Source organism: Zonotrichia albicollis, chromosome Z (genome assembly GCF_047830755.1).
Source record: "Zonotrichia albicollis isolate bZonAlb1 chromosome Z, bZonAlb1.hap1, whole genome shotgun sequence".
In the NCBI taxonomy this organism is placed as follows: Eukaryota; Metazoa; Chordata; class Aves; order Passeriformes; family Passerellidae; genus Zonotrichia; species Zonotrichia albicollis.
Window position 1 is genome coordinate 45,940,493 of NC_133860.1, and position 23,660 is coordinate 45,964,152.

Below are 23,660 nucleotides of genomic sequence, written 5' to 3' on the forward strand. Positions count from 1 at the left end.
CCTCACAGATTGAGCTGATAGAATGTTTAATGCGGCACAAAAATCCTGGGGAGGCTTTTCAGTACCTTTTGTGAATGGCTCTTATGATTTCATTTACCTTCACGTACATTTATATTTCTCCTAAGTTTTCGCTATTGTTGACATATCTAGGCTTCAGCAGAAGACTTTTATTCCCCACTCCAGTTTTTAAACTTTCATTGTTTCTAGAGAAAACATTTAAATACTTCAGTTATCTTCACTTTAAAGGACCCTGCAGTTAATAGTGGTCGTAAGAATTACATGAAAAGAGAAGTTTCTGGTCTCTCTGCTTTTGTCAGATTTTTGTGGACAATTTTCAAGACTATTTAATAAAGGGATTTGCTCTGTTTTATAATTGTTGAGCAATTGTTGAGCAAAGCAAATTAATAGTTCTAAAGGGGAAGGGATAAAGAAGTGAAACTCATTTTCTTGAAAAATATGCATGATCTCTGTGTCCTTAAATACTGCCAGTGAATGGTGCAAATTACCATTCAGAACTATAAATGCCAAAATAAGAGGGATGGAAGAGTGCAGTTTGCTTTTCATACAAAGGAAGACAGTGTCAGGGGGAGGGCTAAATATAAGTACTTCTGATTCATAGGGGGTTTCTAAACTGGGAGGCTAAGAAGACATTTTATTAAATGCCATACAGAGAAAATGAGAAAATCTTGTTATCTAACAGTGAGTATAGGACAACAGGTGAACATGGTCTTCAGTCAGACAGCATAAAGGAAGAATGAAAAATTTAACCAGCAAAGCAGCCTGCAGGTTATGGGAATGTGATTGCAGTGTTGTTGGCAGTACTGATACCTGTTGCCCGTAGTAGTGGAGCGCTGTGGCAATCTGCTGCTTTTAACCCACAATATTTTAAAAATGTTTTGTGAAAACTGTTTCCTGCTGATATTTGCTTCTCTGCTCCTCATGTAGGTATCATGCCGGTGTATCATAACATGTTTGCTCTCATGAGTGAAACAGACAGAATGTGGTATCCCCCAAATCACATCTTCCATGTGGATGAAACAACCAGGCTCATCCTAATTTACCGGATAAGGTAATCTAAATAAAATGTTGTGCACTTTTCATGATAAAACAAGACTGTGTGAGAGAACACAACCAGTATGATATTTAATTGAACTGTAGTCTCTTAGAAGTTATGGACAGATTGCTGGCTTCTTCTGGAAAACAGGGAGCTAAAAGAATAAAAAATATTGGAGTGATGTGAATTATGTATACTTTATTAATTTTCTCTATCCGATATGTTAACCAGTGTCAGATTGAAGAAACAAACAACAAAAACACACTAGAAGTAAAAAGCTTTCATAATAGTGATACATCTCATCTCCTCTGTGCTTGCTTGTTTGAAATAAGTAGTAGTTTCTGAAATGCAGAGTAATTGTCCTGCATAGTCAGACATGTTTCTGCAATACAGCCATTTTTCACTAACCTTATAATTGAATGTGGAGAACTGAAACTGCAGTCACAATTTTACTTTTGTAAACTGCTTAATTTATTTACATTATATAATTTGGCCCGAGTGGTTTTTTGGGAACTGTTTCAAAAGAAGCTGGAAGGCACTAATAAAATTCTCTGTATTCTGATTAGTGGGAATAAGTTAGCAAAGTTCTCATTCCTCTCAGTACAGTTGATCACCTTGCTAGAGTACTATAGTACTTTAAAACATCAAGAACTGGATCTGAAGTCTTCATTGAGTAACTGGGGTTTCATAGTGCTCCTCCAGATCAGCAGCACTAGTTACATGTATTTGAGAGCAGTAATGTCTGATACTGGTAACCAAAATATCTGTTTATTAACATTTGCTTGAATTTATTTCCTACCAGGTTTTATTTTCCCCACTGGTATTGCAGTGGCAGCAACAGAGCATACCGGTATGGCGTTCTTCGAGGTGCAGAAAGCCCCGTCCTTGACGATCTTGTCATGTCTTACCTATTCGCACAGGTATGCTTTGCTCTCCTGCTTTTAAATGCAGATTGGTGAGGGTTATTAGCATCTATTCCCTTTCCATCTTCTCCTAGTAACTCTATAGGCTCTTGAAAGCCTGAAGCCCTCTCAAGCTGGAAATTAAATTCCATGCCCTATTGTGTATTTGGAGAAATGAAGTTCAAAACAGTGCTTCTAAGCATGATAGCAGCTGGTATTCCTTATGAATAAGTACATCTTTTTGTGGATGAAGTAGGTCATTCAGTCTTTAAAGAACCAAGCCAATAAAACCCTAACCAAATATAAACAATCAAACAACACAACCACAGCTCCCCCAATAACTGCACCCCAAACCTCCATTCTTGTTAATCAGCAATACACCAGGTTTCATTTGCTTTCTTGCATTCTTTTTCAGTGGCGAGCTGATTTTTTGGATGGATGGGTACAGATGCCTGTTACTCACGAAACACAAGAAGAATGCCTTGGAATGGCTGTTCTAGATATGATGAGAGTGGCCAAAGAAAAGGACCAAACCCCAATGGCTATTTACAATTCAGTCAGGTGATTCCGCAAATTTTAACTGTTTCACATCTATCTTGTGCCTAAACGTTGTATTTCTGTGCATTAGTGCCTAGGAGAAGGTGTTCACCTGTTGGCAGTTGATGTGTTGATGTAAAATAGTTACGTAATTTTACCTATTATGTAAAATAGAAATTAATTAAAAAATTGTGTCGTGATGGCCATTCATGATTTGGAGACATGGATTTGACTCTCTTGATGAAAGGCAAGGCAGCAGCTTATTGTGTGAGAAAATACGTAAGCAATAATTTTAGGTGAGACACCTTCTGTATGTCATCAGATCCATGCCTGTTCCTGTCAGGGTCGAATTCAAAGCTAGATGAAGGGACTCAGGGCCTCATCCAGTCAAGTTCTAAAAATGTCCAGATATGGAGATTCCCCTGTAACTCATTTGTCCTCTGCATGACCATGGTCAGTGTGAAAGATTTTCTATGTACCTAATCAGTCTCTGCTGTGATACTGATAATCCTCTCTTGTCCTTTCATATTGGTGGATGACAATTAATAGAACACCATACTTGAGCCTACTTTTCTCCAGGCCGAACACATCAAGCTCCCATATGCCTCTTCTCTCATGTCATGGCTCTTAACCATCTTGGGCAGATCTCTGCTAAACTTTCTTGAGTTTATCAACTCACTTGGGTGTATCAATCCTATCAGTTTCTACTCCAGCTGAGTTAACTCTGTCCCTGACACAGGAACTTCAGTGACAACCAACCACAGTTTTTATTCTACCACCTGTTTTTTCAGCCAGGAAATCTGTCCTTTATCCCCGTAGTTGACATGCAGTATCCTCTTTACAATTTCTACACCAAACAGAGCAATTTTGTAACTTCTGCTGCCTTACCTTAGAACTTCACTAATGAAGGAACAGATATCTTTGAATTATGGAAAATGGTGTTATGTAGTTTATGTTGCAATTGAATGAAGGAAAAAATGGAAAATGAAAGGGGGGCTCTATTTGAAAGAATATACTACAGATCTAAAAAAGGATTTTTGTTATCTTACAGTTGTAAAAATAACAGTACATTTAGAAGTAAAGGTGTTTTCAATGTTGTCTTGTTTAGCACAGAACTAATTATCTTTGCTGGATTTAATGGATAAAATTAGTAGCTTTTTTTGTCTGGTTATGTATTCACAGCTACAAAATGTTTTTACCTAAGTGTGTGCGAGCAAAAATCCAAGACTACCACATTTTGACGCGAAAAAGAATAAGGTACAGGTTCCGCAAATTTATACAACAGTTTGGCCAATGCAAAGCTACTGCCAGAAACTTGAAACTTAAGTATCTCATAAATCTGGAAACCCTTCAGCCTGCCTTCTATTCAGAGGTTTTTGAAGTAAAAGAACCTGGTGGAGGTCCTTCTGGAGAGGAAAGTTTTGCAACCGTTGTAATAACTGGAAATGGTGGAATTCAGTGTTCAAGGGGAAAACTTAAAGACTGTGAGACACTTGGAGAGCAGGTAATTTTAAAAAATTATTTTAATAACTTGTTATGGAACAGAGTAGTTAGCTTGTTCTGATTTACCTCAAGAAAAGTTGGTAGGCAAATTTTACTTCACAATGGCATATAAAAAATGTGAAAATGTAATGACCGTGCCCCCAGGTAGATAAAATGCAGAAATTCCCCAAATCTTCTTTGAAAGCTGTGATCTAAGGACTCCAAACAAGAGGCAAATTCTCTTCTATCTCTTTCCTGCTGCAGTTAGACACCTACCAGTGTCTCAGCAAATTTAAAATGACATCTGTGTGATTGTGGAGTCCCTATAGTCTTTCTTCAGGAACAGGTGCTTAGTGGTTCCTATAAACGCTAGTAATCATGTACTGCTGCATTTTTATTTTTTGGTATTATTTTTTGTGCGTGTGTGTGTGAGATTTCCCATCACAACTGTTCATCATGTTGAGTTTACCAAAACTCGATAGAAACTCAAAACAGTGTACATTGAGAGTGTGGGAGTTATGCAGAGGTAAAAGTAAAGGCAAACTGGAGTATGTGTGTTCTTTTCAAAATCATTGCATTGGTTTGGTAATTTTGATTTGTAATATGTAGCAGACAAGACCACAGTACAAAAAGTTGCATTTCTATAGTGTGCTGTAATAATTTGTAAAAATGCTACATGCTAGTGGGTTTTTTCAATACTTAGCAAAAAGTAAATCTGATTACATGCCCATATTTTTTGAAGTGTGGTGTTGGAATATTTGTAGATTGACAATTACTTCATTAATAGTTGCTATGTATCAGCCCTCTGCCTTCCCTAATTCTCCTGTAAATGCAAAGTGCTCTGACAGGAGCTGTCATAAATGTCAGATTCTGCAATTTCCAGTTTTAGGTGTACACCGTGTATGCATACTATGCTGTTTGAGCTTGGCAACCAAGCCTTTAGTAGGTATAGTGTTTGAATGAATGATGTTTTTGTATAGATTGCCAAATTATTTTTTCATAAATAAAATGTTATCATCCTATTATTGGCAGACACTGCATATATTTTCACTGGTAAAGAAACTATGTATAAAGTTAGTTTTGAAAACTGGATTAATTAATATGGATGCTTGTAAACATGATTGTAACTCGTTTCAGTAAGCTTTACTGGTGAATTGTTATTTAGATACTGAACTGAAAAATAAGTTTTATTTATTTGTATGTAATGCCATATGTGGGTGGAGTAGATTGTGAAGAAATTTGTTTTGCAAGTTTACATTTTCACCAACCAGAAGAACAAGTAGGTAGGACTGAGAGGACTACCGTACACTTTTTCTTCATCCAGCTAGATTTGCAGCTTGTATCACTCTGAATGCAGTTATGACGTTTTGTATTGTTAACGGGCTTTCTAAACCTGTTTAATCAGGATACCAATAATAAGCTCAAAAAAAAAAAAAAAAACCTTCTCACAAAAGTAATCAAGTAATCTAAATGTTCCACTGTTCATAAAATACTGCAGAGTGAAGAAATATCTCCAATGATAAAAACGCAAGCCCATATGCGGATATTTCTGTTCATGGTTCCTGAATCTCTGTCTGTTCTTCAATTTATGTTCCTAGTGATGATTCCATAAAGGAAAAAAATGCTTTATTTGCTTGTAATGGCATGTTTAAGGTTTTATAATCCTCTTTGTTGTTAGCTTACAAGCTCAGAGTTGTAGAAGTTCCAGTGCTGCAAATAGGTGAGAATTTTTAATTGCCGTTTATGTTATTACTGAAATTGTATGGTATTTGTTGCAGGATTTGCAAACATACTGTGATTTTCCTGATATAATTGATGTCAGCATTAAACAAGCGAGCCAAGAAGGCTCCGGTGAGAGAAGAATTGTCACCATTCACAAACAAGACAGCAAGAATCTGGTCTGTTTACTTTGGCTGCTGTTCTTTCTAATAGACACTGCTTTGTGCAAGCTGTGTGATTATTGTATGCATAGTATTATATAATCCATGACTATGTTAATTAAGCATGAGATAAAACTAAACACTATCAGCAGTGTAAGGGGTGTTATCAGAACACTAAAGGTTTCCTGCATTCAAAGCTGCGTGCTTGAAATGAAATAGAAATAGATGTTTATATCTGAGGAAAATTTCTGGTACACAGATTGGTTCTTTTGTTTATTAGTCTTAAACCTGAGTCCATGGTTTCATTTCTCAAGTGTGCTGTTTCCATGGTATCCTGATAAGCTGTCTGCTAGAGACCAACACATTCAAAAAGGCTTCAAAATGTTCTGAAGAGAGATGATACAAAATAAGTATCAGGACAAAATTAATGTTACTGCTTTTACTGTGTACAATTCTTTGAAGAAGGTCTTAAGAAAGTGTTTTATGCCCAAATATAAAAAGCTTTTTACTTGAACTACAACCTTGCATTTGAGTTAGGCTTTCTAGCAGGTATAACTATCACAGAATTGTGGGGTGGGCTGATCCTGGCTGGGCACCAGGTGCCCACCAAATCTGCTCTAATCACTCCCCTCTTCAGCTTGAACAGAGGAGAGAAAATGCAATGAAAGGCTTGTGGGTCAAGATAAGGATAGATATTGCTGACGTTTTAACCATCATGGACAAAACAGAATTGACTTGGGGAAATTATTTGAATTTGTTTCAGAGTAGGGTAATGAGAATAAAAAATCCTAAAAATATTTTCCCACCACCCCTCCCTTCTTTATGGGCCAACTTTATTCCTTATTCTCTACATCCTTCCCGTCAGCAGTGTAGAGCGTTGAGAATGGCAGGTGTGGTCAGTTCATTGCATGTTGTCTGTGCCTCTCAGTCTTCCTCAACTCATCCCCTGCTCCAGCAAGGGATCCCTCCAGTGGTGGAGAGTCCTTCATGAACTTCTCCCATGCATATTGTTTCCACAGGATGCAGTTCTTCATGAACTGCTCCAGTGCTGGTCACTGCCACAAAGTGCAGTTCTCCAGGAACAGGCTTCTCCACAGCTCCATAGTGGCTCATGGGGCCACAAATCCTGCCAACATCTGTGTTTCCCTGTAGGCTTCCCATGGGGTCACAACCTCCTTGAGGCATATCCTGCTTCTGTGACATGAGGTTCTTCATGGGCTGCAGGGGGATCTCTGCTGTACTATGAACTTCCATGGGCTGCAGAGGCACAGCTGCTTCACCATGGTCTGCGCCATGGTCTGCAGTTGTGTCCTGGTCCTGGTCCTCTTAAAAAGGAGTTTGAAGACACTAAATTCTTAACACTTACTCAAAAACACCTCTTCTTATTGCTCTCTAGCAAAGAACTTGCCAAATGTGCTCAGCTAAGTATGTCTCTGGTGTCACAGGCAAAGAATACTAAAGCCTGTTCTCTTGGGTTACGCTACTGAATGAAACCTAGGGTGGCTCAGAAAATGCTTCTCTGTTTTTGTTTTATTTGCAGCAATTAATATTTTGCTGCAGATTAATGTAATTTTTTCCCTGCTTTTATCTGTTAATCATACTGTGCATAAGACCTTTTTTCACACCCATTTTCCTTTGACCACACCATTTTTCTCCCTGCTCCTCTCCAGTGTAGCAGTCTTCATAGTAGTAAAACGTCATCTTCTGTCTATGATCCACCTGAGGATGCCAGTTTTTGCTGACTAGTAGTTAAGTTTTCAGGCAGGTACTTTCCTGGAGATTTTTCTTTTCTGCTTGAAGGCAGACATATAAATCTTTGATAAGTGAAGGCTTTCCTTCAGGGAAATGAACCAGACTGCATTGGCAGTGCAGTAGGTATCTGCATGCTGACTTGTATCCACTTGTTTTTCCCTTTCACATGCTTTCATATTGGCATTACTCTGCTGTTTCATCTATTTAGACTAAGGGTTTTTGGTTTTTTTAAGGCAGATTTCATAGAATCGTGGAATGGTTGGAGTTGGGAGGGACTTTAAAGATCAGCTGGTTCCAATGCCCCTGCCATGGGCTGGGACATGGTTCATTAGAGCAGATTGCTCAAAAGCCTGTTCCAGGGATAAGGCATCCACAACTTCTCTGTTTTCTTTGGTTTGGATTTGATATTGAACACTGAAGGTTGCTATCAAGTTTTGAATCATAACAATAAGGTAGAAGGTACAAACATCAGTTAAAAACTGCTTTTATTAATGTCTTTAATGTGTATAAGTATGCATATCTTTTATAGCATTAGCATATTCAGGAATTTTTTGTTGCCTATTAAAAATTGAAATTCTCTCTCCCTCTCTACCCCCACATTGTTTTCTGGCAATTGAACAGGAGGCTGAATTTCAGTCATTAAGAGAAGCTCTCTCCTTTGTATCATTAATTGATGGATATTACAGATTAACAGCGGATGCCCATCATTATCTCTGTAAAGAAGTAGCTCCACCATCAGTCCTTGAAAATATCCAAAGCAACTGTCATGGGCCAATTTTGTAAGTTTTTTTTTTTAGTAATATGATAATTCAATATTTTTTTGGAAGATGAGCTTTAGTTGTCTGTGAGCTGTGGTAGGCATCTTAAAATGTTTTTAATTGCTTTTATGTAACATAAAATGCTTTATATTTTTCATCTTATTTTTCACTTGTAAAATACAGTGCCTTTGTGACGTGTTATAAAAATTAGGTGGAAAGATAATTCCTTGATAGGGATAGAAATAGTGAGTTAGCAAGACTTGTTTAAGAGGAAATTAGTTCTTATAATAATAATGAATGTTGTTTTATTTCAGCTCTTTTTTCTTGTTAGCCATTTTCCTGGTTAAACCCATCTTTTTCAGCCACACAAATGTTTTGCTAATTTAAGCTTATTTGTTAGGTAATTTTATTATAGCTTCTTTCATAATGCATGTTGAAAATCATATCATAAGCTGTGGGGAATATATTTTTTTAGCCCTTAACATTTCTTATTGGATAAATAATTGTGATGGTTTAGTATAAAAAAAATTCAATATGCTGCTCTCGACATAAGCAATCACCCTATATATTGAAAAATAAAGGGCAGAGAGATTATCTTAAAGCTGTACAAAATTGAAAGCTTTACTTATTGTTCTATTAGATATTTGTTAATATTGCTCATTACTCAACATCTTATATTTATGCATTTTGCAATTATGCAGCATTAAACATTTTCTTTTTACTGCAGCATGGACTTTGCTATCAGTAAACTGAAGAAGGCGGGTAATCAGACTGGTTTCTATGTCCTTCGCTGCAGTCCTAAAGATTTTAAGAAATACTTCCTTACCTTTGCTATAGAGGTTTGTATTCTGTCTTAATGCCTATTTAATTTTTGTTGTGATATAACAATGAGCCTGAGATGTTCAGTAAATGATTCTGAATTTTCCGCCAGAATGTTTGTCTGGTATGTATATTCTATAGCTACTTTTGTCAGACAGGGTAATTTTCAGGCTCTTGTGAGAAACGTCAGAGTTGATACAGAATTGCTGATGCACATGCCTTGGAGACCAAGGGAAGAGAGCCTATGAGTTCTGGAGATAATGACATGGATCTTGGGACTGTGATGTTGGGATAAATATTTGGGAGATGGAGCTGGAGCAATCTGATGGGTTTTCTAATTTTTTAACATTTGGGGATTTTTACTTGAGTTTTTCCCTGGGTTTTCCACATACCTCCCCCCCCCACACAAGTGGGGCTCCATTAGATTGGGTATGCAGCCTTTGACAATCTGAGAGTGCCTCCTTCACAGGTTCTTCTGGGTTTGGGTCTTGTCCTCATCCCCAATACTACCATATTATTCGGCAGCTGTTACATCTACACAAATCTCCTGGGTATTTCTGTTGTTAGCTAGAGAGAAAACCACCCTGGAAATGCATATGGGTACTTAGAGAACCAGATGTACCTGTTCTCTCTGGCATTGCAGCTAGTGATGACATAATGCTTTATTATTGCTGTTAAATAATTTCATGATCATTTTTCAAGAATGGATTTATCCTTAATTACATTAGCAGAGCTCCCTTTGTGTTTTTAGCTAGGAAAGGTAATACTAGAATTTTCCTGCTGGTATACAGCGAGCTAGCAAGTTTGCTAATACTGTCAGAGATAGGTACATTTCTGAAAATGACCAAGTAATGCTGATGTGTGAATGGAGAAATGTAGTGTCCAATCAGTGAGGTATGTTTGGTAGGGAATTTTGTAGACAAAGAAATCAGTTCCTGAACTAGCTTAGAGAGGCAAAGTTGAGAGTCAAGCTTGTGAGAGAAGACTACCATTGCCTTTAAGTGACTTTACCGCAAATTTTTTTTCTTTTTCTGAGACTTGAGCAAGTCATTGGAAGATTTTTATATTCAGAATTTGTTGGAACATTTGTTGCAGGATTGAGATATAGCATCACAAAAGCACTATTAAGAGTTCATCTTGCTTAAAAATGTTTAATGGTATATTGTCAAGAGTCTTTGTGAAAATAATTCAGTGCATATTAAAAACACATATTAGGAAGTAATTTCTTAGAACTGTGCTGGAGATGACACAAAAGCAGAATTACATCTGAGACCTCCAAATCTGCCAAACAAACATGGAGCATAAGCATTAGGGCTATTGCTTCCAGCAAAATTTTGATTTGATGTAACCCCATGTCAGGGTGAATGAGCTTTCCTTAATAGCTCTGAAGGATTTTTCCTAGGATCCATTATCTGTTTTCTCAGCTCCATCTTTTCAGATTTCATTAACATTTGTTTTTCTCTAGCATCAACATGGTAGTTCCAGTGATGGGAGTAGAGTCATGTTTTCTCAGAATCAATATTACATAGTGAGAACAAAATAACAAATGATGATCATATTTTACTGAAGCATCCTTTCTCTAATTAGTAGAGTGCTATACATTTAGATAAGCTTTCAAATATTAAATATTAATCAATTTCATTTTTAATGGAAAAATTTTCTGCAGCGTGACAGTACTACAGATTATAAGCACTGCTTAATTACGAAGAATGAGAACGGAGAATATAATCTTAGTGGAACCAAGAGAAGTTTTAGTAATCTTAAGGATCTCTTGACCTGTTACCAGACAGAAACTGTCCGTTCAGACAGCATAATTTTCCAGTTCATCAAATGCTGTCCTCCAAAACCAAAAGGTAAGAGAGAGATTTCTAAGCAGAAAGTTTTCTATTTTCTAGATTAAAGACTTAAAAAATAAGTTAATACTAAATGGCTCTCAGGTAGATGCATGATACAAAACTGGGAGGAACTATTGGTGCCCTTGAAGGCAGGGAAGCCCTTTAAAGAGACATCAGAGAATGGGGCAATCACCTGCCATACAAAGTTTCATATGAAGGAAAATGTCAGATCCTGCAGCTGGGATGGGGCAACCCTGCATGTACAGACTGGGGAATGAGTTGCTGGAGAGCAGTGCCTTGGAAAGGGATCTGGAGCTCTGGTCTGTGGAAAGCTGAACATGGGTCAGCAGTGCCCTGGCAGCCAGGAGGGCCAGGCATGGCCTGAGGGCATCAGGGACAGCATGGCCAGCCAGGCAAGGGAGGGGATTGTCCTGCTCTGCTCTGCACTGGGGCAGCCTCACCTCGAGTGCTGGGGCAGCTCTGGGTGCCACAATAAGAGAGATATAAAGCTACTGGAGAGTGTCCAAAGGAGGGGAAGCTGTATGAGGAGTGGCTGAAGTCAGTTTTTCTGTTCAGCCTGGAGAAGAGGGGAATGAGGAGACGCCTCACTGCAGTTACAGCTTCCTCATGAGGGGAAGAGGAGGGACAGGCACTGATCTCTTCGCTGTGGTGACAGTGACAGGACCCGAGGGAATGGCCTGAATCTGTGTTGGGGAGGTTTAGGTTGGGTATTAGAAAAAGCTTTTTCACCCAGAGGGTGTTTGGGCACTGGAACAGCTCCCCAGGGAAGCGGCCACAGCACCAGCCTGACAGAGCTCAAGAAGTGTTTGGACAATGCTCTCAGGCATTGTGGTGTGACTTTTGGGGATGGTCCTGTGCAGGGCCAGGAGCTGGACTTGATAATCCTTGTGGTTCCCTCCAACTCAAAATATTTTGTGATTCTGTGATACATTTGTGTGGGTTTTTTTTTTTTATTTCACTGATCTATTTATTCATCTTCTTACTCATAGTTTACAGTCGTGGTGTCTGCAGAATTTTGGTGTAAGATAGTCTTCCAGAAGTAATCATGGTAACCAGTTTTGTGATTAGAAGCAAAACTGGTTTCTTAATTGCAGTGGATTGTGTGCAGCAGCATTTCTTCTTACATCAAGTATTTTCATGTCTTGAGAAGGAAAGAGCTACTAAATGAATTATTTATCACTGAGAATACTTCCAAAGGCAATGGAACCAACAATGTCAGTGAATTTCTGTCATTGTTGATCTTAGCTGAGCTATGTCAAGTCTGCAGTGTGGTTTCAGCTCCTTTTTAATACTTAAAAATTACACATGGAATAGGGCTTCTGCCTGAGGAGGGGATTTTTCTTGCATTTGCATTTATTTTTTTCCCCTGTCTTTGATAGTCATATCTTTCTCCTTTATGAAATCTTTAAATATCTGCCCTTCTAAGTAGTACTATATGCAGTTTAATATTGTCTTTGTCTTTATCAAAGTTCTTTTTTAAAGACAAACTTGCCAGAACAGACTATATGATACAACTTTTACTTCTCTCAAATTTGATTGAAAGTAGCCAATGGATTCAAGACCTTAGAAATTATGTATCAAGTAAATATGTATGCACATTATAGAGAATAAATTTTTAACATTATTCCATTAAAATAAAAAATGTATATGCATCAGAATGATAAATTATTGAATAAATATAATCATGGATATAAGCAGATACCCACAAAGACATACTTTTCAGATTTAGTTTTAGTATAAGACTTGCTCGACTTTGTATTATAAAAGAAGGTAATTTACGTCCTCTTTTCCATCCCCAATTGTTATTACAAATAATGCAGCAGTTAAAATATGAAGGGAGCTAGGAATATTTTCATTATGTTTGTCAAAAGAAACATAAAACTCATGAGTGAACCTAGATGATTTTGCTGATTAGAAAATATCAGACTTTGATTTCAGTTTAATGCTCTGTGGCTTTTAAATTACACTGATCTCAATGTGCTATCTTGTTTGTGTTGAATCAGGAGCCCCTCATTATCAACCCTTCTGAAACACTATTGGTTTAGTTTTATATTTTACAAATTTACTTCCGTTTTCCTTTTCCTTTTTCTTCTCCCAGATAAATCAAATCTCCTAGTCTTCAGAAGCAATAGCGTTTCTGATGTACCTTCATCACCTATGCTACAGAGACACAATAATGTCAATCAGATGGTTTTTCACAAAATCCGTAATGAGGACTTAATATTCGTAAGTCACTTTGTTGCTTTTTCTACTGCAGATTTTGGGTTTAATATGCACCGAGTTTTAAAAACCTAGGCATGTGTTTAAAAGAATCTTACCTGAGCTGGGAGATTTTGCTGTAATCTTTCCTTAGAGTTGTGGAAAATAATTTTTTTTGTTTTTCAGTAATGCAAATAACTATTTTTTTATAATTAAGAAGCATTGTTTGGACTGCAGTAACAGTTACTTCGTTCTAGAGATGTCTAAATACATAGCATTCCGTTAAGTAATGGAATTGCTTCCTCTCTGGTTCTTGCAGCAAGTTGTTTTCTGAGATCCTTGAGTAGTCAATAAAAAACAAGCAAAAATTTAAGATGTTTCTGATATAGTTGCTCCCTTTCCTTCTCAGCTGGACTCTACAGCCAGCACACCTCTAAAGACTTGCATATGCTTATACAGGGTGGGGTTCTAAAGATGTCTTTTAAAACAGGCAGATATTTTTGATTTTATTCTGTCTGTATCCTTCCTTCCTTTTAGGAGGAGAGTCTTGGACAGGGCACATTTACTAAGATTTTCAAAGGTGTAAGGAAAGAAGTGGGAGACTATGGCCAGCTCCATCAAACTGAAGTTCTTTTAAAGGTGCTGGATAAAGTGCACAGAAACTACTCTGAGGTTGGTGTGATTGTTGACTGCTATATAACATTTGTCCATGCTATGCTGAGCATTAGTCTTCTTTTCATAAGCATTACCTATTTACTTCATAAATGAGTATTTGTGTGGTAGAGTTGTTTGCTGAACCAAGCTCATGCTTAGACTTGTGGCACTGGGAATATGGATTTGAGACTGGCTTTGGGAAGTACACCTATGTACTTTATTTCCCCTGTTCCCACCACCTGTGAGAGAATTCAGAACTACCCACTGAGATCTGAAGAACAAGTAATTTATACAATTAAAGTACCAGAGGAGGGGTGATATGGCGACAGGATAGTCTTCACCAGTAAATTCATTGTTTACAGACAAGGGACCATTTATGAAAAAAGCTTCCTCTGGATCGAGTGTCTTCAGATTTCCAATAAAATCAAGTAATTAGAAGTATTTATGCATGAGAAAGACTTGGCATACATGGATTCACCCATAATTACTGAGCCCTCTCACTTTTTGAGTGGTGCTTTTAGCAGACCTGAAATGCTTTTGTGCGCAAACTAATGAACTGGTAGTGTAATCAAGCCCAAGGCTCTGTATGTGAGAACTGAATTTCACAAGATGTAGTAATGTTTATTATAGTAATGTAACTTTATAAAACTGCTTTTGATAACATAGGTAATAAATTTATATTTTAAAGTATGAATCAGTTACTAAAAGTTCAGAGGATATAAATAAACATATAGTCACCTGAAGGAAAATGTTCTCATTTTCACTTCATTTGTTGGGTGAGTAACCAGTACACAAGCAAGTGTAGGTGGAGATGCCACTGAACAGAATAAAAAAAATAAAGAAAGCATTAAAAGTATTTGAAACTCTCCTGAAAAAGTTGGAGAAGGTCTTGCTGTAGTGGATGAATTACATAATAATTTTTGTGTTTTAACTTAATAATGTGCTACAAAGAAATAAATTGGAAACTGAACAGTGCATATCACAGAATAAATTAGAAAGTGAATAGTGTATGATAAATTTGCCTTCAATTTACCTAGGTAATTGACGCTGAAAAAAAAAAAAAGATTATTTTAAAAATGTTGAGATACACTTGCCGGCAGAGAAAAAGAGGCTTTTAACCTATCTGAAATGTGTAGCGCCAGTTATTTAGAAAAAGAATATTAGGAAAAAACCTCCATGACAAAAACACTGAAGCAAAAACCAACCAAACAAGAAACAGTTGCCAAACACAAACCAACAACAATATAAAATATGTTACATAGGGTCTTTGCAAAGAGATAGTTGAAATGTTTTGAAAAAATTGTTTTAGTAAATTTATTAGAACTTTGGGGCTTTGTTTTTACTGATGTATTTTCTTTCTCAATCTCTCCCTCTCCTTCCAAAAAGTCCTTTTTTGAAGCAGCAAGTATGATGAGCCAGCTTTCTTACAAACACTTGGTGCTAAATTATGGAGTCTGTGTTTGTGGAGAAGAGAGTGAGTAGAAATTAATTCTTTTTTTACCAATTTTTATAAGTCTCTACTAGAGTTTGACATTGTTTTTGGATAAAACCAGAGAAAAACCAAACAAAACAGCAGAAGTTCAACACCAGCTGGACAGCTAATACATGTTCATGCTGCTGCAGTATTAGCCTTGGTATCTGAGAGCTAGTTAAAAAAAAAAAGAAAAGGGAAAATTGTTTAAAGTACAGTCAGTGTGAATAGTAACCTCTGTAGATGACTCAGTCATGTCTGTTCTGTCTGAGATGAGTTTTGCTGTGCCTCTGGAATGAGATTTTGAAGTGCCAGAAAAATTGCATCCTTACATTGCATCAGCTGTGGTTATCTAGAAAGGGAGGTACTGTGCTACCCAGAAAAATCTTCATTTATTGTGATCAGAAACAGACATTGCCACCCTTTTCCACCTGTGCTGACTTTATGAAAACAAATATAACTTTGGGAAGTTTGGTTTAGAGATCCCGTTGTGAAAAATATGAGGTCCTGGTAATTCAGCAAACACACTACAAAATTGTAGCAGCAATAAAATGTTTGCATTGTCTGCAAAAGTTTAATGTCTTTCCAGTTTAGCTTACAGCTTTGTGACTGTGTATCAATAAGATTTTTTTAAGAATACCTGAAATACACTTGTACCATCTTGAAATGAGATGTTAAGTTTGGATGGTTGCCATATGCTAATGTGACTGCAAATATGACTGTTGGATCTCACTTTGACATTTTTTCTTCTTCATTCAGTCTTTCGGCTGAGATGTCAGTTTGCTCAAAACCCTTTTTTTTTTCTGTGATTAGAAACTTGTATGAAAGGAAGCATTTTATAATTGTATGGGCATATTATATAGGTGGTTACCTTCATTAGGGAGAAAGAATTTCCAAAACAGACGGTGGATTCAGTAATCAGAATTTACCTCTGTAATCAGAAATTACCTCTCATAGTATGCTTTAAAAGGCACAGCATTATGTTTGGCCAAGACAACCACATGGGTTTTTTTGTATTTTATTCATTTTACCACACACAGGGATGATATATAAAATTTCAGGTAGATCAAGTTTATAATCGAAAAGCAAGAGGTATATTTCATACATTTATTTACACATTTCACCTTTAGATCATAGCTGTCCTGTAGGAGTGATTCTGTTTCTGAAGGCAAGAGACTTACTACACTTTAAGGCTGTTATTGATTCAGTGGTTTACACTTGATGTACAGATTTGATAAAAATTGTTTCACATAATTGCAAAAAAAAAAAGTATTTGCTGTCTCTAAAATGAATTTGTTAAAAAAATCTGGGTTTTTTGTTACAGTCAGATAATAGTAGTGGCTTTAATGTGAGCATCTTGCAGCTGAGGGCAAGGATTCAGTCATGTGATTTGAAATTATTGTGTTGAAAGTTATGAAAATGGCAGTTCTTGTTTTTGGAGTAATTTGCTAGATGGCTGCATGAAGGCATATGTCGTACATATATGCACAATTTTAGGGCAAATATTTGTCTGTTTTCAAGCAAAGCATCTTTTGTCAATAAAGTATTGCATTTTCCAGTAAGAATATAGATAGTAAACAGCTATGAAGTGAATGACTTGAATGTTATTCAGCTCACCACATTGATAGTGCTATACACTACTATGCTTCATCAACAGTTACATTCTTGTGCCTTTCAGGTGAGGGTGGAAAGATGCTCACTGGATTTTAAGCTAATCTGTAAAAGATTAAATCTAAATTATTAAACCTAAAAGATTAAATCTAGTAAGAAGAAATTAGGTGAACTTCCACACTCTGAAAAAGTATAAAGAACATAGAGTATTCTTGACAGTACTCAGATACCACAGAACTTGAAATTTGTAGTTAGATCACCAACAAGGTATCAAAAGAAGAGTACTACTAAAGTCATTAATCTGTCCTGAAATTTTATTATTTGTTGTTGATTTTAATTGTTACTCTTTTTATCATTATGAATCAGACATCCTTGTACAAGAATATGTAAAATTTGGATCCTTGGACACATACTTGAAAAAGAACAAAAATATTATCAATATTTTGTGGAAGCTGGAAGTAGCCAAACAGTTGGCATTAGCCATGCATTTTCTGGTAAGTGGTTCAGTTTTGTTAATTGCAGAATTCAAGTGATTCTGACTAATGTGTGTAGAAAGGCTGAGCTATTACCTGAATTCTTAAAACTCTGGAGGGTTTTGATAATGGATTGGCTATATACCAGCTATTTAGTAGATATCCAGCGGCAGACTTTGTATCTTGAACAAAGTGTGGTTGAATGTCCATTCTTTTTTAATGCTTTATGTTTTAGCATGAAATATAAACACATTTGCAGTAATGCTTTCCCCCACCATCCCCATAAATCAGTCCTTTCTGGGCTTCCCACCTCAGCTCACGATGTTGAACATAAACTATTTCCTGGTAGTATTAATACTTAACCACTGGGAGGGGAAAACACTGTACTGTTCACTCTGCCACTGCATTCTTCTTGGGCATTAGGTCTCAACCTTATGTCGTTCCAGTTAAATATAAAGGCCATTATTCAAGACAGGATATGTGACTAGATAAGTCTTTTCTTTAACAGGATTTAAATATTCTTATATTAAATGGATAGATGAGCATTCTTCTGAGTTCAAAAATGTCAAATTGTTTCAGACTTTAGGCAAATAACAAAAATTGGCTGAAAACTGTAAGTTTGAGAGAAATTGTGGTGTACCTGGAGTTTGATCAGCTTAATCTGTGATCATTATTTTAATTGCTGATGTTTCCCTTATGCTGTACAGTATTTGTTTTTAAATATCTCTTCAACATTAAGACTTTTTGTCAGTTTGTAAAAGATGGATTTCTGTTTATAGGAGGACAAAGGCCTTGTTCATGGGAATGTCTGTGCAAAAAATATCTTGCTTATCAGAGAGGAAGACAGGAAGTCTGGAAACCTCCCATTTATAAAGCTAAGTGATCCTGGCATCAGTATTACAGTTTTGCCAAGAGACAGTAAGTCTTTGCATCAACTTTCTTGTTCAATGCTTCTGACTTGAAAAATAAGTTTAAGGGTGGGTTTTTTTTGACCACCATCTAATCTAATTTTGTCATAGTAAGTTCCTTGATCTGTGTGTCATTTTATAATTATCGCTACAGTCTTAGCCAAGCTGTTTTGAGTGTACCTTTTAAATTAGCAAACAGCTACAGGAAATAAGGCCACAGTTCTCCATTGTGTGAGCTTTTTTCTCTGCTGTTCTCATTTTCAACCCTGTTTCATTGGTAGTACTATTGTTATGTTATATTGTAAATATATAATATAGTCTCTTACATTTACAGATAGCTGCTGAACTTAGTGTCTTGTAATTGATCAAGAACTTTCAGAACTGAAGCCAAATGCACTTTTGAAAATGCTGACTGGCAGTTAAAAATCATCTTCAGTGCATTTCTTAGTGACTACCTAGAGCCGTTTGATGTTAAAAATACTGGGTTATCATCTACTCTTAAGACTGTTCCAATGCTTTACAAACAGCAAAATTAACTAAATGGAAAATGTGTGCAAGGTTGTTATGCTAATGGAATGGAAGTAACCTTACTATTCCTTTTATGGTCTTTCTTTTTAATGAAAACACTTCTTACTTGGTACTTTTTATTGATGTCTAAAGAAGTAATGGATCTAACAGCTTATACATAATGCAGTGTCATTATTTGCCAGTAAACTATTTAAATTCTTCATGTTTTAATATGAAGCTTACATTATTCTTATGAGATCTCATTTTAAGGACCTCTTAATCCAAATCAGTACAATCCCATGTTTTAACTTGTTACTAGAGTCAGTAGCAATAGCTTAAAAATCACATAGTGTAATATTCCTTTTCATGGTGCCTTTTGCTGTGCCATAATATGCCAACCACTAGCAAAGTATTTTTTATTCTTTGATGTCTTAGTTCTTTGTGATAGCTGTTGAGTCTTGGTAAGATGGTGGAAATAGAGACATTACAGAAAAAATATAACATGGAAATTATATTAAGGCAATTTTATACTTTTAGGCTTATTTTACGATAAAATGAATGGATCTCCTCTTTGATTCACAAACATTATTTTAATTTTTGTCCACATTCCATAATTTGATTTTCTTTGTGGGAACAAATACTTGGAAAAATATTATTAATACATTGCAATGAAATACCTGTCTGTATTAAAGCAATTTTTGCCAAATCAAATATGTTAGGGAATTTTATGGTATTATTGTTTATCTTAACAAGTTTCCTTTGTGTGATTGCACAGTTCTTCTTGAGAGAATACCCTGGGTTCCTCCTGAATGTATTGAAAATCCCAAACAACTGAGCCTAGCTACAGACAAATGGAGTTTTGGTACCACTTTGTGGGAAATCTGCAGTGGAGGAGACAAACCCCTGAGTGCACTAGATTCTTCAAGAGTAAGTATTACTGGGTCTGCAGTCATAGCAGTTCTTTGAACACTTCTAATTTAGAACATCTGCTTTGTAACCATATCAGCATGTAAAGTGGTGTGGCCTATGACCACTGCAGGAAAAAGACATATTTGCTTGTAGGTAATAACCAGAAGAGATGATTTGAAGTTTGTTTTTATGTTGTTTATTTTGATTTTTAGGGGGACAAAGAATTGTCAGTATTATCTAGTTCATATTTTTGTTGCTTTGTTGCAGCAGTGTGTATCACTTTAAACAGAAAAGTACTCATAACAGTGTGCATGGATTTTAATTAGCATTCTTGTAATTGGACATCTTACTTTGTGTGTTGCAACAATTCTACTATTTTAGCTAAATGAGTAATTTTAACTTTTATCTCAGGTACAGGCAGGAAATGGAGAAGAAACATATTCCATTAAAAAACTAATTCATATGTATTTACTTCTTTAGTTGGAAGCAGAAAGAATACTTCACTATGCCACAAATGTACTAGTAGAATTACTTTTGTAAAGGTACTGTAGCCTTCCCATAAAGCCTGATTTGATTTCTCAGGTATTTTAATCAGCTCTTATAATAATCTCCAAGGTTTACCTAGACCTAACTTAAAGATATCTAAGTATTTCAGAAGTTGCCCCACATTCTTCCATAATGCTTACAAATCTTTTCACAACTGTCAGTGCAGCCAGTTCACAGGTAGGTAGAATTTTCTGCTGGACCTACCCAGCTGAGGATTTATGAAAGTGCCAATAAAGGAGACATTACTTTTCTCATCTTTCTCTATCATCTTATCTTCTACCAGTAATCGGCTGGAAATTTCTGAACTGATCACTCTAAATTATACTAGCCTTGCCTTAGATTAAAATTGGTGGGATGGACATTTGGTGAGACAACAAGTCTAGGTTTAGAGCTGTAATTTTTGGCTACTCTTAGGAGAATGTTAAGGCTTCTGCAACTCTTCATGGTTGTAAAATGCAAAATGACTTACCTGTTTAATTCCAGAAACTACAGTTTTATGAAGATAGGCACCAGCTTCCTGCCCCCAACTGGACAGAACTTGCAAACCTCATAAACAACTGCATGGATTATGAGCCAGATTTCAGGCCTTCTTTTAGAGCAATTATACGTGATTTGAACAGTTTGTTCACTCCAGGTGAGTTTGCGATATAATAGGATCAAAAAGACTCCTGTTTCCTATTGGTTCACTTTCTTTGTAGTATGTTTTTTGCAATACATCATTGTATGTGACTGCAAATTACTGCATAGAAATAAAGGTGGCTGTCAATATGCTACTGAGCTTGAAGTGTGCCTAACAAAAGCCGAACAGGCCATGACAGTAATAAGGTTCTTCCTTTTCTTGTTCACTGCTCTGTGCCTTCTGTTCCCTTTCTTCCCTTCTTCCTTCTACCTCTCAGATTATGAGCTATTGACAGAAAGTGATATGTTGCCAAATATGAGAATTGGAGCACTTGGATTTTCTGGTGCTTTTGAAGATCGGGACCCAACACAATTTGAAGAAAGACATCTTAAGTTTTTACAGCAACTTGGTAAGGTAAGATGTTTCAAAGTTCTGTAATAGTTTAGGAAATAACTATGGTTTTCAGTTAACCTTTGATGACCCCATTATTTGCAGTGAAATTTCTGTTTTAAAAGTTAATTTCAGTCATATCTCAGCAACATGTGCAGTTCCTTCTAGCTCTTTTTTCACTTTCAAAGTATTCTTAGAAGAAAATTAGCTAACTTCCACAATGAATCCAGTCACACCAAAAGGCTAAGTACTTTTAAGTAATGCAGAGCTGCCTGACATAAATGATAGATGGATAGATAGATGGATACACACATGCACTAGATATTCAGTTAACAACACTCTGGAGCATTCTTGTGCAGAACTAGTGGGATTAGTGGTTTTTTGCGTGCATATTCTGAGAAATCTGAATATACAGCCTCTAAATTCAAAAGGAAGATATATGTCTTCCAGATACATGTAGGCCTTGAACTTTTGGTCTTAGAAATCAGCATCTGGTTATTAGTTTTGCAAGTCATTGAAGCCTGGCTGTGTGAAAGCAGACCTAGACAGATGACCAAGTGCAGCCGGCAGTATTTTTCTAGAATGGTTCTTTGCTGTTTTATTTGGTTTTTACCAGTATTCTTTTGGCTTCAAGTACAGAAGCAGCCTGAAAATGAAGTAGCAGAAGTACTTCTGTTTGCAGATAGTTGTTCACTGTGATAGCATAGCATAGGGAGAACAGCAGAGTGGTAGGTGATGGCTGCATAAAGGAAGACAAAAGACAATATAAATGAAGAAAGAGACAAAACCTGAACATTGAAACAAATCGGAGAGGAGCCAAAATGAAAAAGAGCATAATTAAGAACCAAGACAAAGGCATTTATGCAAGTGCAGGAAAAGTATTAGTCCAGTGGAAGTGGAAATTTGCGAAAGGAGAGAAAATAGATGGACATCACCCTCTTTCTTTGTCCTCATTTCTTGTTCTGTTTGCTTCCTTTCATGGAATATATTTCAACTGTTACCCTCAGTCCTGCACTTTTCCTCTCAGGGAAGTTTTGTGGCCTTTCACTTAAATAATTAATCACATAACCTTAATGCTTAGTACTGTGAGCACTGAACAAAGACTACACTCTACATGAGCAAACATGTACTCTAGGAAACACAAAGAGCGAATGATGTGGACTTGTTTTTAATTCCCAAGTGTTTCCTTTTGTGACCTAGGGAAATTTTGGCAGTGTTGAGATGTGCCGCTATGACCCGCTGCAGGATAATACTGGGGAGGTGGTTGCTGTGAAAAAGCTGCAACATAGCACAGAGGAGCATCTTCGGGATTTTGAAAGAGAAATTGAAATACTTAAATCACTGCAGCATGATAACATTGTTAAATACAAAGGAGTATGCTACAGTGCAGGTATGTCCTATACTGAATACACCTAAATATACATACTGAGAAGTTCAGAGAGGTAAGTGTTTATGACAGTCACTCATTTGTTATAAATTTGCCAGGACTGAGAGAGTACAAAACAAAGGAAGTTTTTTGAAAGATGATAACATTGGTAACAAGCTGATCTTACCATTCTGAGTTTCATCTTGATAACACAGACATACAGACTTCTACTTTGCCTTAGCAATAGTAGCTGAAATATTGATGAGATGATGTTGATTAGTAATATATTAATTTTCCAAGCATATCCACATTGTTGTTGAGTTTCAATAAGTGGCATTTTTTGAGGAAATGCAGGTAATTAGTATATGAAACATTGCATAGTGATGTATAGATCATAAATTAATATTTTTGTATTAAGTCCATTTTATATCATGGCTACTGATAGAGGAATTAAAACGCTTCTGTTAAAAAACTCATCTTTGGGAAATTACAGAAAAAATTACATTTTTACTTTTTGTTATTGCTCTAAAAGGACGGAGGAATCTAAGATTAATTATGGAATACTTACCATATGGAAGTTTACGAGATTATCTGCAGAAACACAAGGAGAGGCTGGACCACAAGAAGCTTTTGCTGTATGCATCTCAGATATGCAAGGTAGGACATTTCAAATTATATATATATTTCAATGAAGTTCTTTCTCCTTTTTCCATCCCATTTGTCTTAAACCAACAATAACTGGTTATTTTGGTGTATCTTCTATAATGTGGTTGGGCTGCTAGCACCACATAACCCTCATAAAAAGTAGCAATGTAATCAAGACCTGAAAAAATTCTGGGTATCTTAATACAGGACGCTGAGACTGCTCTATCTGCTGACTGAGGCAGAATATATTCACTTTTCTCCCTAAGGTGACCTGACATAAAGTATTGTAGGAGCTAATACACTCACTCAGGCAAAACATTCT

At 36.4% G+C, this 23,660-nt stretch overlaps 1 protein-coding gene across 12 annotated transcripts in view; it reads left to right on the forward strand.

Annotated features, from left to right (window-relative positions):
- JAK2 (Janus kinase 2) overlaps window positions 1-23,660 on the forward strand; it is an 83,619-nt gene that overhangs the window by 43,843 nt on the left and 16,116 nt on the right. For all 12 annotated transcript variants that reach the window (XM_074533047.1, XM_074533048.1, XM_074533050.1 and 9 more), the window contains 18 exons: window positions 946-1,069; window positions 1,857-1,974; window positions 2,372-2,517; window positions 3,676-3,997; window positions 5,754-5,873; window positions 8,229-8,386; window positions 9,093-9,204; window positions 10,851-11,037; window positions 13,139-13,266; window positions 13,777-13,911; window positions 15,280-15,367; window positions 17,342-17,469; window positions 18,228-18,366; window positions 19,639-19,790; window positions 20,802-20,952; window positions 21,215-21,351; window positions 22,528-22,717; window positions 23,226-23,350. In XM_074533047.1, coding sequence (XP_074389148.1) covers window positions 946-1,069; window positions 1,857-1,974; window positions 2,372-2,517; window positions 3,676-3,997; window positions 5,754-5,873; window positions 8,229-8,386; window positions 9,093-9,204; window positions 10,851-11,037; window positions 13,139-13,266; window positions 13,777-13,911; window positions 15,280-15,367; window positions 17,342-17,469; window positions 18,228-18,366; window positions 19,639-19,790; window positions 20,802-20,952; window positions 21,215-21,351; window positions 22,528-22,717; window positions 23,226-23,350 — 2,660 coding nt within the window. The remainder of the gene's footprint in view (window positions 1-945; window positions 1,070-1,856; window positions 1,975-2,371; window positions 2,518-3,675; window positions 3,998-5,753; window positions 5,874-8,228; window positions 8,387-9,092; window positions 9,205-10,850; window positions 11,038-13,138; window positions 13,267-13,776; window positions 13,912-15,279; window positions 15,368-17,341; window positions 17,470-18,227; window positions 18,367-19,638; window positions 19,791-20,801; window positions 20,953-21,214; window positions 21,352-22,527; window positions 22,718-23,225; window positions 23,351-23,660) is intronic.